We start from the raw sequence: 15,134 nt of genomic DNA, 5'->3' as shown, positions 1-15,134 counted from the left end.
GATTACCTGGTCCTTGACTGTTGTTTTCCTCCTGATGTGGCTGTATAACAGCTTCGGGTCAGATTTGGCTTTCGCTGCTATGTCGTTTTCATATTGTCGTTGGGCCTCCCTTCTTATCTGTGCATATTCGTTTCTGGCTCTACGACTGCTCTCCTTATTCTCCTGGGTCCTTTGCCTTCTATATTTCTTCCATTCCCTAGCACACTTGGTTTTTGCCTCCTTGCACCTTTGGGTGAACCATGGGCTCATCGGCTTTTTCATTATTCCTGTTTCCCTTGGGTACAAACCTCTCTTCAGCCTCCTTGCACATTGTTGCTACATATTCCATCATCTCATTAACTGGCTTCCCTGCCAGTTCTCTGTCCCACTGAACCTCGTTCAGGAAGTTCCTCATTCCCATGTAGTCCCCTTTCCTATAGTTTGGTTTCATTTGTCCTGGCCTTCCTGCTTTCCCCTCCACTTGTAGCTCTACTGTGTATTCGAAGCTCAAAACCACATGATCGCTGACCCCAAGGGGTCTTTCATATGTGATGTCCTCAATATCTGCACTGCTCAAGGTGAATACTAAGTCCAGTCTTGCTGGCTCATCCTCTCCTCTCTCTCTCTTGTAATGTCCCTTACGTGTTGGTACATGAAGTTTTCCAGTACCACCTCCATCATCTTAGCCCTCCATGTATCTTGGCCCCCATGTGGCTCCAAGTTCTCCCATTCGATCTCCTTGTGGTTAAAGTTGCCCATGATCAGGAGCTTTGCCCTACATGCATGAGCTCTTCTGGCCACTGCAGCCAGTGTGTCAACCATCGCTCTATTGCTCTCGTCATACTCATGCCCTGGTCTCCTGCTGTTCTGTGGTGGGTTATACATCATTGCAATTACCACCTTGGGACCTCCAGAGTGAAGCGTTCCCGCTATGTAATCACTTTCTTCTCCGCTGTCTCCTCTCTCCAGCTCATCAAAATTCCATTGGTGTTTGATCAGCAGTGCCACTCCTCCACCCCCCTTGTTCCTTCTGTCTTTCCTCAGGATCTGGTATCCCGTTGGAAAGATGGCATCTGTTATCATACCTGTAAGCTTGGTTTCTGTGAGCGCTATGATGTCCGGTGATGTCTCTTTGACTCTTTCGTGCCACTCCTCCCACTTGTTTGTTATTCCATCAGCGTTTGTGTACCATACCTTCAGTTTCCTTTCCAATACTGTGGTTTGGGGGGCCTGTGGGGTGGGAGACCTGGTAGCATACTGTGGGATTCTATGATTGGGGGTTGGGTGGAAGCTGTGGGTATGGATTGTAGTTTGTGTTGGGATGGTGTGATAGGTTGTGGGGTTCTGAGGATAGTCGTGTGTGTGCTTGCCCTTGCTTCTCTGTTCTGCTCTGACTGACCTCTGCTGGTTCCATCCTTGTTTCCTTTCCTATCTCCTTTCGCTTTTTTGTCCTCTCCCTCAGCTGCTGTCTCTCTGTTTGTGTTCTGTCTCTGTCTAGGAACACCTTGTACTCTTCCAAGTTTTTCAATCTTGGTTTCTCTTGGAAGATCCTGTTCCTCACTGTTTCTGTCCTGAGAATCAGCTTGATCGGTCGGTTTCTCCCCTTCACGTACCCCCCTATTCTCTGAAAATTTACAATCTCGTCCATGTCTTCTCCCCCTATTTCCGTGATGATTTTCCCAATCTCCTTTCTTTCTTCCTGCCGTCTTTCAGTGCGTGTCTTTTCCTCTCTCTCCCGAAGCCCATGGATAAACACTGATTTTGCCCTTTCCTCCTCCCATTGCCTCTCCCTCTGTGACTCTGGTTCCTGTCTGTATATGGCCATTTTCTCCCTTGATTTTTCCAGTGGCTCTTGGTAGCATGGTTGTGCCTCAGCATTCGACTTATCTCCCTCTCTATCTGCAACCAGCTGCTCTTTCCTTTTACTCCCTGACCCTTCTTTGCAGGCTGATATGACCTTAGCATAATTCATATCTCCTTCCTTCCTGTTCATCCTCTCAGCTTCATATGCTGTGTCTTCTCTGGTCACTGCCCGTGAGACTTGCTTCAGCCTGTTTACCTCAAACTCTAGGACCCTTACCCTGTCTACTGACTTGTGCCTCCCATTTCTTCGTCTCCTTCTCCAACCTCTTTTTCCATTTCGCAGAGAGCTCTTTCTCCATTTTTTCAGAAAGCTCTCCTAATTTTCTCTCCCATTCTTGCTCCATCCTTCTCCACTGCTCCTCCCTCCATTCCTCCCTCCCAATACCATTGTCATCTGATCCCCGATTCCTACAAGTCCCAACCATTTTTTTTTTCTAGTAAAGGAAAGAGAGAGAGAGAGAGGGGAGGGGGAGAGAGAGAGAGGGGGGGAGAGAGAAGGTAGAAGGAGAGAGAGGGGGGAGAGAGAAGGTAGAAGGAGAGAGAGGGGGAGAGAGAAGGTAGAAGGAGAGAGAGGGGGAGAGAGAAGGTAGAAGGAGAGAAAGGGGGGAGTGAAAAGGAAAAGGGGGAGAGAGTGAGAGAAAGAGAAAGGAAGAGAGAGAAAGGGAGAGAGAGGAAGAGAGAGAGAGGAAGGGAGAGAAAGATTAAGAGAGAGAGGAAGAGACAGAAAGAGTAAGAGAGAGAGAGAGAGTGAAAAGGAAAAGGGGAGAGAGTGAGAGAAAGAGAAAGGAAGAGAGAGAAAGGGGGAGAGAGGAAGAGAGAGAGAGGAATAGAGAGAGAGGAAGGGAGAGAAAGATTAAGAGAGAGAGGAAGAGACAGAAAGAGTAAGAGAGAGAGAGAGAGAGAAGAATAGAGAGAGAGAGAGGGAGGAAGAGAGGAAAAGAGACAAAGAGACGGAGAGAGAAGGAAGGGTTAGAGGGTCAATTCACATAAAGGTGTGAAATCCTGTATATGTGTGTGTATGTGTATGTATGTGTGCGTGTTTGTGTGTGTGTGTGTGTGTGTGTGTGCTACAGCTATTCAAGTGCCTAAAAGCAGATCCTGTTCTCACCTAGTGTGCATGTATGTGTGTGTGTATGCATGCGTTTATGTAAGCAGTCCTTATTTCCCTCGTATGTACTACATATGTTTTGCATATGTACCCTATCTCTTGGTTTCCACTGTACTGTCTTGTGTGCCTAAAATTATGTAAATTCACATAAAGGTGTGAAATCCTGTGTGTGTGTGTGTGTGTGTGTGTGTGTGTGTGTGTGTGTGTGTGTGTGTGTGTATGCGTGTGTTTATGTAAGCAGTCCTTATTTCCCTCGTATGTACTACATATGTTTTGCATATGTACCCAATCTCTTGGTTCCCACTGTACTATCTTGTGCCTAAAATTACGTTCAATTCTGTATGCTAGGCTTCGCTAGGCTACCTCTCATACTAGGCTATCTATCATTAACTGCTTAACTCTCCTAAACCTCAATAAATTATATTAAATGCCAGTAAATTCTGCTTATTCTAATTATGATAGCTCGAGGAGAGTGACCCCCAATTTCCAGCTAGAGACTGGTGCTGACCCCATGCAACTCAAACTAGGTGAATATTACTTATGGCTGGCAGTGGAGTAATGTTGTCGTCCTCCTGGGTCCCAGTATGAAAATGCTTGATATTTCTCGGTAATTTTTCCACTAACTTCCTGTAGGCAATATGGTCTCTAGCTCATCTATTTTTTTTTTTCACTCACTCACTGTATTTACTGATACATCTATACATATATCTCTTATCTCCCTGATCTTGAGTCGCACTTATTCTTCAAATACCTCACTGCGTTATTATGGCAACACTATTTAGGGCTGACACAACCATTCACCTTCCTTCCAACGGCCCCCACATAGTAACTGTCACTATTTACTAAATTGCTTTTCTGTGATCACTTATATTTCTTTTTTCGGGGCTTAAGTGATTATATTCACTCTTATGCGTGCACACGCCTATATCCCCCACACTATTCCTTATGGTACAGTCAGAAATTACCACCAAAACACGAGCTCAAACCGCGTGACTCCTCCACGAGTGTGTGCGCGTGCGTGTGTGTGTGTGTGTGTGTGTGTGTGTGTGTGTGTGTGTGTGTGTGTGTGTGTACTCACCTATTTGTGGTTGCAGGGGTCGAGTCCTAGCTCCTGGCCTGTGTGTGTGTGTGTGTGTGTGTGTGTGTACTCACCTAGTTGAGGTTGCATGGGTCGAGTCCGAGCTCCTGGCCTCGCCTCTTCACTGATCGCTACTAGGTCACTCTCCCTGAACCGTGAGCTTTATCATACCTCTGCTTAAAGCTATGTATGGATCCTGCCTCCACTACATCGCTTCCCAAGCTATTCCACTTACTGACTACTCTGTGGCTGAAGAAATACTTCCTAACATCCCTGTGATTCTTCTGTGTCTTCAACTTCCAACTGTGTCCCCAACTTCCAACTCGCCCCAAGATCTTTTTCCTTGAGTGAGGTTTGTAGTCTCTAGGCCCCTAGACTGTACTCCGTCTGCAGTCTTTGCCCTTCCCCAATCTTCATGACTTTCCATTTGGTGGGATTGAACTCCAGGAGCCAATTGCTGGGCCAGGTCTGCAGCCTGTCCAGATCACTTTGTAGTTCTGCCTGGTCTTCAATCGAATGAATTCTTCTCATCAACTTCACGTCATCTGCAAATAGGGACACCTCAGAGTCTATTCCTTCCGTCATGTCGTGTGTGTGTGTGTGTGTGTGTGTGTGTGTGTGTGTGTGTGTGTGTGTGTGTGTGTGTACTCACCTAGTTGTACTCACCTAGTTGAGGTTGCGGGGGTCGAGTCCGAGCTCCTGGCCCCGCCTCTTCACTGATCGCTACTAGGTCACTCTCCCTGAGCCGTGAGCTTTATCATACCTCTGCTTAAAGCTATGTATGGATCCTGCCTCCACTACATCGCTTCCCAAACTATTCCACTTACTGACTACTCTGTGGCTGAAGAAATACTTCCTAACATCCCTGTGATTCATCTGTGTTTTCAGCTTCCAACTGTGTCCCCTTGTTACTGTGTCCAATCTCTGGAACATCCTGTCTTTGTCCACCTTGTCAATTCCTCTCAGTATTTTGTATGTCGTTATCATGTCCCCCCTATCTCTCCTGTCCTCCAGTGTCGTCAGGTTGATTTCCCTTAACCTCTCCTCGTAGGACATACCTCTTAGCTCTGGGACTAGTCTTGTTGCAAACCTTTGCACTTTCTCTAGTTTCTTTACGTGCTTGGCTAGGTGTGGGTTCCAAACTGGTGCCGCATACTCCAATATGAGCCTAACGTATACGGTGTACAGGGTCCTGAACGATTCCTTATTAAGATGTCGGAATGCTGTTCTGAGGTTTGCTAGGCGCCCATATGCTGCAGCAGTTATTTGGTTGATGTGCGCTTCAGGAGATGTGCCTGGTGTTATACTCACCCCAAGATCTTTTTCCTTGAGTGAGGTTTGTAGTCTCTGACCCCCTAGACTGTACTCCGTCTGCGGCCTTCTTTGCCCTTCCCCAATCTTCATGTGTGTGTGTGTGTGTGTGTGTGTGTGTGTGTGTGTGTGTGTGTGTTGTGTGTGCTGTGTGTGCTTGTGTTGTGTGCGTGTGTTGTGTGTGTTGTGTGTGTGTTTGTGTTGTGTGTGTGTGTTGCATGTGTGTGTTGGTGTGTGTTGTATGTGTGTTGTATGTGTATGTTGCATGTGTGTGTGTTGTGTGTGGGTGTGTGTGTGTGTTGCGGGTGTGTGTGTGTGTGTTGCGTGTGTGTACTTGCCTAGTTGAGGTTGCAGGGGTCAAGTCCCAACTCCTGGCCCCGCCTCTTCACTGGTCGCTACTAGGTCACTCTCCCTGAACCATGAGCTTTATCATACGTCTGTGTGTGTGTACTCACTTAATTGTCATTGCAGGGGTCAAGGTACAGCTCCTGGCCCCACCTCTTCACTGATCGCTACTAGGTCCTCTCTCTCTCTCTCTCTCTCTCTCTCTCTCTCTCTCTCTCTCTCTCTCTCTCTCTCTGCTTCCAGAGCTTTGTCATACCTCGTCTTAAAGCTATGTATGGTTCCTGCCTCCACTTCATCACTTTTTATGCTATTCCACTTCCTGACGACTCTATGACTGAAGAAATACTTCCTAACATCCCTATGACTCGTCTGAGTCTTCAGGGAGCAGTAGGGCAATTAATTATAGTTTTTTTGTTTACCGTCTGATTTCCTCCAGTTTTGGTGCACAAGACAGTGTTTTCACTCTTTCTTGAAAATATTTATCAAAAATATACCTCAAATAACAACTGAGAAAAGACTGAAAAAGGACTGATTTACTGAAAATGCCCTTAGGGGGCGATTTGTTCCTAAATGGGACGACGTAAGGTTGTTTGGACACTTGGTGCCGAGAGAACAATGCTAATGCGAATTTTCTTCGGGACCTTTCCTCTAAATAACTTATCTTTATTTCACAAAAAAATAAAGCTTGTTAGTTCTTGGAATGTTGCAAAAAAATCTGCCCTTTACTCCCACATAAATCCCAAAATATTTGGAATATTTCCAAAAATTGCCCGAAGGAAATTAGAGAAATCATTATTCTACAATTTCTGTGAATATTATTCCATTTAATTAAGTAATAAAGGAAGAAATAGGTACATTAGGTGAATAAGTTACTTCTGAGATATTGGCCTGGAACGCCGACCAGCCCACCGTCTCAAAAAAAAAAAAATCGTGATAATCGCATTTGTTTGGGTGTATTTCTTAGTAAACTGATGTTCTAGTGCAGTTATCCTCTTCAAAACACCGTTTTCTCTTACTCAAAGACGACATGGAGAGGAGTAACTCATTTACATCGAAATATTCCCGATGGTCTCTCGCCATATTATGGCCTATTTTATTCAGTCTAGAGTATATAACATGTTTGTATGTTATTTATAGTGTTTATTATATCATATTAGATCAATTCTGATAGATAAATAAGCCGTAGAGTTGATATATAAGCTTATATAAGCGTAATAATGAAGTGATTTCTCCTGGCGCTCTCTGGAGCGGGAATATGGCCGAGGGTTCCCAGATGGCTCCCGATTGGCTGGCACTCTACGGATAAGCTCCGCCTACTTTTATATGATGCCAAATAGTCAGTTATTTTATTAGAAAGAATAATGCAAGAAAAAGCTATAAAAAACAAGGAAAAAAATCCAAAAAATATATGGGCTGTGAGCAGACGCGCTACCCACACCGCCGTCACCATACCTGATATAAATGACTATAATTTCTTGTAGATACGTCGTAGAACATTCAATCTGGTACCATTGTGTTGCCAGAGAGTTAAGCTATTTTTCTGTACATGTATATGTATATATAACTCAATTTCCATAATTTTTCTATTTTTTTTTTTTAAGAGCGTGCGGAAAATTGCCCTACTGCCCCCTTCAGCTTCCAATTGTGACCCCTTGTTTCTGTGTCCCCTCTCTGGAACAACCTGTCTCTGTCTACCTTATCTATTCCACGCAGTATTTTGTATGTCATTATCATGTCTCCCCGACCCGCCTGTCCTCCAATGTTGTCAGTCCAATTTCCCTCAACCTTTCTTCGTAGGACATACCCTTGAGCTCCAGAACTAGCCTTGTTGCAAACTTTTGTGCTTTCTCTAATTTCTTGACATATGTGCCCAGGTGTGGGTTTCCAACTGGAGCTGCATACTCCAGTATGGGCCTGATGTACACAGTGTACAGTGTCTTGAACGATTCCTTGCTAAGGTATTGGAACGCTGTTCTCAGGTTTGCCAGGCGCCCGTATGCTGCAGCAGTTATCTGGTTGATGTGTGCCTCCGGAGACATGCTCAGTGTTATGGTCACCCCAAGATCTTTCTCCTTGAGCGAGGTTTGCAGTCCTTGGCCACCTAGTCTATACTCTGTCTGCGGTCTTCTTTGCCCTTCTCCGATCTTCATGACTTTGCTCTTGGCAGGGTTGAATTCAAGAAGCCAGTTGCTGGACCACGTGTCCAGCCTGTCCAGGTCTCTTTGAAGTCCTGCCTGGTCCTCATCTGATTTAATTCTCCTCATTAACTTCACATCATCTACAAACAGGGACACCTCTGAGTCTATCCCTTCCAACATGTCATTCACATACACCAGAAATAGCACTGGTCCTAGGACCGACTCCTGTGGGACCCCGCTTGTCACAGGTGCCCACTGTGAAACCTCATCCCTTACCATGACTCGTTGTTGCCTCTCTGTCAGGTATGCTCTGATCCATTGCAGTGCCCTTCCTGTTATGCATGCCTGATCCTCTAGTTTCTGCACTAGTCTCTTGTGAGGAACTGTGTCGAAGGCCTTCTTGCAGTCAAAGAAAATGCAGTCAACCCACCCCTCTCTCTCGTGTCACACTTCTGTAACTTTGTCATAGAACTCCAGGTTTGTGACACAGGATTTGCCTTCCATGAATCCGTGCTGGTTATCGTTTATAATCTTGTTCCGTTCCAGGTGCTCCACTCTCCTCCTGATAATCATCTCCATGACTTTGCATACTATACAGGTCAGTGACACTGGTCTGTAATTTAGTGCCTCTTTTCTGTCTCCTTTTTTAAAAATGGGAACTACATTTGTGGTCTTCCATACCTCAGGTAGTTGCCCAGTTTCAAGGGATGTGTTGAAGATTGTGGTTAATGGCACACACAGTATATCTGTTCCCTCCCTGAGGACCCACGGGGAGATGTTGTCCGGTCCCATTGCCTTTGATGTACCAAGGTCACCTAGCAGCTTCTTCACCTCCTCCTCAGTTGTGGGCATATCGTCCAGCACCTGTTGGTCTATTCCCTGTTGGTGTCCCCCTCTGTCCTGTCTTCCCAGAGTCCTTCCTGTCTCCACTGTGAATACTGCCTTAAATCTCCAGTTGAGCTCCTCGCATACCTCTTGATCATTTCTTGTGAGTTCCCCATCTTCTTTCCTCAGCCTGATCACCTGGTCTTTGACTGTCGTCTTTCTCCTAATGTGGCTAAACAGCAGTTTTGGGTCAGACTTGGCTTTCGATGCTAAGTCATTTTCGTACTGTCGCTGGGCCTCCCTCCTTATCTGTGCATATTTGTTTCTGGCTCTTCGACTGATCTCCTTGTTTTCCTGGGTCCTTTGCCTTCTATACCTCTTCCATTCTCTAATGCACTTAGTTTTTGCCTCCCTGCACCTTTGGGTAAACCAAGGACTTGCTTTGGTCTTCCCATTGTTTCTGTTGCCCTTGGGAACAAACCTTTCCTCTGCCTCCTTGCATTTTGTTGTTACATACTCCATCATTTCATTTACTGTCTTTCCTACCATTTCTCTGTCCCACTGCACCTCTTGCAAGAAGTTCCTCATACCTGTGTAGTCCCCCCTTTTATAGTTTGGCTTTTCCCATTCGACTCCTGTTACCCTCTCCACCTGTAACTCTACTATGTAATCAAAACTCAGGACTACATGGTCACTAGCTCCGAGGGGCCTCTCATATGTGATGTCATCAATGTCTGAGCTACTCAGGGTGAACACAAGGTCCAGTCTTGCTGGTTCATCCTCCCCTTGCTCTCTGGTAGTGTCCCTGATGTGTTGATGCATGAGGTTTTCTAGTACCACATCCATCATCTTGGCTCATCTTGGCCCCCATGAGGCTCCAGGTTTTCTCAGTTGATCTTCCTGTGTGTGTGTGTGTTGTGTGTTTGTGTGTGGTGTGTGTGTGTGTGTGTGTGTGTGTTGTGTGTGTTGTGTGTGTGTGTTGTGTGTGTGTGTGTAGCAGAGGTTTGTTAGTGTAGGAGTGTGTGTGTGTGTAATAGAGGTTTGTGTGTGGGATGCGATAAGGAGTGATTGGTGGAATGATGAGGCAATGAGGGTGATAAGGGAGAAAAAATGGGTGAGTCATTATCAACAAATTTTGGAAATATAAACACACATGCAGTATAATGTGATCCTTTATTGACAACATTTTACCCACACAGTGGGCTTTTTCAAGTCACAAACAGATCTACCTGGGTGGAAGGTATGCGAGTATATATAGTCAAGTTGAGAATACTGGGTCAGGTGGAGAATGCTACATGTGATGGTCTACCAAGTGGGGTTATAGAGTCTAAAATCTTGGGTAGCTTGGAAGAGAGATTGGATAAGTATATGAGTAGACCTTCTGCAGTGTTCCTCCATTCCTATGTTTTTATGTGGGATAGCGATGAAGAAGTTTCTTGGCAAGTGAGCTCATTACCTTTGTACCTAGTTCAGCTATCAAAACTTTGGGGGCCCAGTCCCTGGACCCATTACGTACCTCTGTAATCTGTAAATACCTTTGTAACTTGTCATGATTGTGACCAGACTTACCTGGAGTTCATTACCTTTGTAAATTGTGAGTTCATTACCTTTGTAAATTGTGAGTTCATTACCTTTGTAAATTGTGAGTTCATTACCTTTGTAAATTGTGAGTTCATTACCTCTGTAACTTGCTCAGCTATCAAAACTTTGGAGTCCAGTCCCTGGACCAATTATGTACCTCTAATCTTTTGACTACCGCCCACAGGATGGGTATGGGGTGCATAATAAACATATTAAACTAACTAACAAGTGGTTCAGCTATGTTATAGAAGTCGTTGTTCTGGTTGAAGTTGTTGGATATAGAGATAAGCGATGATTTCAGGATTCTTTGGTATTCAAATAACCTGCACATAAAAGAGAGAAGCTTACGACGACATTTCGGTCCGACTTGGACCATTTACAAAGTCACACTAACCAGAAGTGGAGCAGGACAGCTATATATAGGCAGGAAGAGGTGGTGGTGGTAGTAGTAGTAGTAGTAGTCGCCGTCTAGTTGAATCCTCTCTAATACACAACTTTCCTTGTATGAATCTTAGTCCTGGCTTCGTCTCTGTAGATGCCTTCCTCTCCCACTACATTGTAAAATGCTCCAAACTTCAGAACACCCGTGACTTAACCTGACACCTCATTTTTTCTTTTTCTTCTTCTCCCTCTTCCCCTTTCCTTTCTCTCCTCTGGGTTGTCTTTCTCTCTTCTGTCTTGTGTTTCTGTTCCTTCTTTATTTATTTCACCACTTCCCCCTTTCACCCACCTCTGTGTGCTTGCTCTACCTCTGTGGGCACCTAGCTCCCTTGCAGTGCTCCCCTTCCTTTGTATTTGACTGGCGGCTGCTGCTGCGGCTGCTGCTGCGGCGGCTGCTGCTGCGGCTGCTGCTGCTGCGGCTGCTGCTGCTGCGGCTGCTGCTGCTGCGGCTGCTGCTGCTGCGGCTGCTGCTGCTGCGGCTGCTGCTGCTGCGGCTGCTGCTGCTGCTGCTGCGGCTGCTGCTGCTGCTGCGGCTGCTGCTGCGGCTGCTGCTGCTGCGGCTGCTGCTGCTGCGGCTGCTGCTGCGGCTGCGGCTGCTGCTGCGGCTGCTGCGGCTGCTGCTGCGGCTGCTGCTGCTGCGGCTGCTGCTGCGGCGGCTGCTGCTGCGGCGGCTGCTGCTGCGGCTGCTGCTGCTGCGGCTGCTGCTGCTGCGGCTGCTGCTGCTGCTGCTGCTGCTGCTGCTGCTGCTGCTGCTGCTGCTGCTGCTGCTGCTGCTGCTGCTGCTGCTGCTGCTGCTGCTGCTGCTGCTGCTGCTGCTGCTGCTGCTGCTGCTGCTGCTGCTGCTGCTGCTGCTGCTGCTGCTGCTGCTGCTGCTGCTGCTGCTGCTGCTGCTGCTGCTGCTGCTGCTGCTGCTGCTGCTGCTGCTGCTGCTGCTGCTGCTGCTGCTGCTGCTGCTGCTGCTGCTGCTGCTGCTGCTGCTGCTGCTGCTGCTGCTGCTGCTGCTGCTGCTGCTGCTGCTGCTGCTGCTGCTGCTGCTGCTGCTGCTGCTGCTGCTGCTGCTGCTGCTGCTGCTGCTGCTGCTGCTGCTGCTGCTGCTGCTGCTGCTGCTGCTGCTGCTGCTGCTGCTGCTGCTGCTGCTGCTGCTGCTGCTGCTGCTGCTGCTGCTGCTGCTGCTGCTGCTGCTGCAACGACTTCTACCTCCTCCTCCTGCCTATATATAGCCGTCCTACTCCACTTTTGGTTAGTGTGACTTTGTAAATGGTCCAAGTCGGACCGAAACGTCGTAAGCTTCTCTCTTTTATGTGCGGGTTATTTGTGTATCGTTCCAGTCGCGGTATTGTGCCTTTTTTGTTATTCTTCGGTGTTGAGTGTTGCCTTCTCTGGCGATAAGTCTTGAGTTTCAACTACAGAAACTCGAGTCTTATCGCCAGAGAAAACAACACTCAGTACCGAAGAATCCTGGAATCATGGCTTATCTCTATATCCAACAACTTCAACCAGAACAACGGCTTCTGTAACATAGCTGAACCACTTACCAAGAAACTTCTTCATCGTTATCCCACATAAGAACATAGGAATGGAGGAACATTGCAGAAGGTCTACTCATATACTTATCCAATCTCTCTTCCAAGCTACCCAAGATTTTAGACTCTATAACCTCACTTGGTAGACCATCACATGCAGCATTCTCCACCTGACCCAGCAATCTCAACCTGATCACATTATACTGCATGTGTGTTTATATTTCCATTGTGTCAGTATTTTATACCATTTATTTCCAACAAATTTTGCTGAAAATAGTTGTTTTGGAGATCAATAAGATGAGTTTTAGTGGCTTCTAATGTTATTAGTGGGGTTAAATCATTAGTAGTGCATTAAGTTATTTTAGTATTACTAACATATGTCAAATGGAACTTGTTTTCAGGTTCCTGATACAAAAGGCACTCTTCGATGTTGTGTGGGACGCAACCCATACAATGGGTATAAGTACCTCTGTGGTGCCACCAACTCGTCTTTGTACCTGATGCAGTGGTATGATCCACTCAATAAGTTTATGCTGTTAAAGGTGAGTTCTGTATTGAATTTCAAGTGTTGATACATGCATGTCAGGGATACAAAAAAAGATGGTAAATTCTGGGTGTACTGCCAGTCAAGATCTAGTCAGATTTTTTCAAATATCATATTCGTTACTGTACATTATTTAATATCTCAGTTTTTTTTTTTTCCCCAGCAAAGTGAGTGTTACCTGCCTCATCCCCTTAGAGTTTTTGAGATGATAATCACACCTGACTTGGAGTACCCACTCATGTGTGTAGATGTAAACCGTAGCTATGGGGCAGATGATGTTCTTCGGCACAGCCTTATCAACCTCAACACTGGAACTACATGGACTCCGGATGATGATGATGATATGGATGGAATGGCAACTGTTGTGCCTAGACACAACCTTAATGTAAAAAATGTTACTCAGATTGAAAAAGATGCCATATTAGTCTGTTATGAAAGTAAGTGTATTACTCCTCTTTATTGCATTTGATGATTTTGAACAGGTAAGTAATTGGCAATCATTTTTCATCACTGGTTCAGGACACTGTATATTTGGGTGGCATGCTCTTGGTCCTGGCTTGATCTGAGGGGTAATGTAATTAGCATCTAGTCATCTGGTCTCTTATGATCATTGTTGTTGCATTTATATCTTGGTGTGGAAACACATGTGAATTTCCTGAAAGAACAGGTGCTCAGAAATAACAAAATCCCAAATTATTTTTCTTGTTCTTAGATGTATCTTTTTCATATTTTTGGGCAACTGGCACTCATTAGGTGGAAGTATTGCTCTAGGCCTATTTAGTTATTAAAAACTTAGTCTCATGGCCCATTATATATGGGATCTCCTCTTATAACTCATTCCATTTTTATGACAGTATCTCTTCCACAGCTCTTCTTTTTATTTTTTATAGCTTTGAAGTATTGTTGTCCCTGTAGATGATGCTGGGAAATCTTCCTTATCAATTTCTTTGTATTAAAGAGTGACATTAACATGGTTGGAATAGTTCACAAATAACCCCCATCTAGAAAACTTTTGACAATTTTTTTTCTATTAACACATTGGCTGCTTCCCACCAAGGCAGGGCGACCTGAAATAAAAGAAACACCTTCATCATCATTCACTCCATCACTGTCTTGCCAGAGGTGCACCTACAGTACAATTATAAAACTGCAACTTATCAACACCCCTCCTTCAGAGTGCAGGCACTGTACTTCCCACCTCCAGGACTGAAGTTCAGTCTACCTGAATCCCTTGATATATGTTACCTTGCTTACTCTCCAACAGCACGTCAAGTCATAAAAACCATTTGTCTCCACTCGCTCCCATCTAACACGCTTATGCATACTTGCTGGAAATCCAAGCCCCTCGCACACAATATCTCCTTTACCCTCTCCCTCCAACTTTTCCTAGGCTGACCCCTATCCCGCCTTCCTTCCACTACAGATTTATGTGCTCTTCAAGTCATTCTATTTCGTTCCATCCTCTCTAAAAGCCTGAACAGCCCCTCAGCCTTCTGAATAATACTTTTAGTAACCCCACACCTCCTCCTAATTTCCGAACTACGGATTCTCTGCATTATATTCACACTACACATTGCCCTCAGACACGACATCTCCACTGCCTCCAGCCTTCTCCTTGTTGCAACATTCACAGCCCATGCTTCTCACCCATATAAGAGTGTTGGTATAATTGTACTCTCATACATTCCCCTCTTTGCTTTCATGGATAACATTCTTTGTCTCCACAGACTCCTCAGTACACCACTCACATTTTTCCCTTCATAAGTTCTATGATTCACTTCATCTTTCATAGACCTGTAGTCCACTTCCAAATATCTGAGTACATTCACTTCCTCCATACTCCAGTCTATCATTACCAAAACTTTTTGTTATGTGCATCACCTTACTCTTTCCTGTATTCATTTTTAATTTCCTTCTTTTACATTCCCTACCAAACTCATCCACCAACTTCTGCAACTTCTCTTCAGAATCTCCCAAAAGCACAGTGTAATTGGCAAAAGGCAACTGTGACAACTCCCACTTTGTGTTAGATTCTTTATCTTTTAATCCCATACCTCTTGCCAACACCCGAGCATTCACTTCTCTTACAACCCCATCTATAAATATATTGAACAACTATGGTAACATCACACATCCCTGTCTAAGGCCTACTATTACTGGGAAATAATCTCCCTTTCTCCTACATACTCTGACCTGAGCCTCACTATTCTCATAAAAACTCTTCATTGCTTTCAGTGACCCCCCACCTATTCCATATACGTATTTGCAACATCTGCCACATTGCCTCCGCCCCATTCACCCTATCATACGCCTTTTCCAAATCCATAAATGCTACAGAAACCCCCTTACCTTTATCTAAATACTTTTACTGAGAAATAATCTCCCTTTTTCCTACATA

The 15,134-nt window shown here is 45.3% G+C and overlaps 1 protein-coding gene across 9 annotated transcripts in view; it reads left to right on the top strand.

The window, feature by feature from the left end:
• The window catches only part of hppy (MAP4K3-like protein hppy), a 344,184-nt gene that overhangs the window by 285,529 nt on the left and 43,521 nt on the right, over window positions 1-15,134 (top strand). For all 9 annotated transcript variants that reach the window (XM_070092488.1, XM_070092484.1, XM_070092486.1 and 6 more), the window contains 2 exons: window positions 12,594-12,734; window positions 12,900-13,173. In XM_070092488.1, the coding sequence (XP_069948589.1) occupies window positions 12,594-12,734; window positions 12,900-13,173 (415 nt within the window). The remainder of the gene's footprint in view (window positions 1-12,593; window positions 12,735-12,899; window positions 13,174-15,134) is intronic.

This window comes from Cherax quadricarinatus, chromosome 39 (assembly GCF_038502225.1).
Source record: "Cherax quadricarinatus isolate ZL_2023a chromosome 39, ASM3850222v1, whole genome shotgun sequence".
NCBI lineage: Eukaryota > Metazoa > Arthropoda > Malacostraca > Decapoda > Parastacidae > Cherax > Cherax quadricarinatus.
Note: the sequence above shows the minus strand (reverse complement) of the source record. Positions and strands in the feature narration are given on the sequence as shown.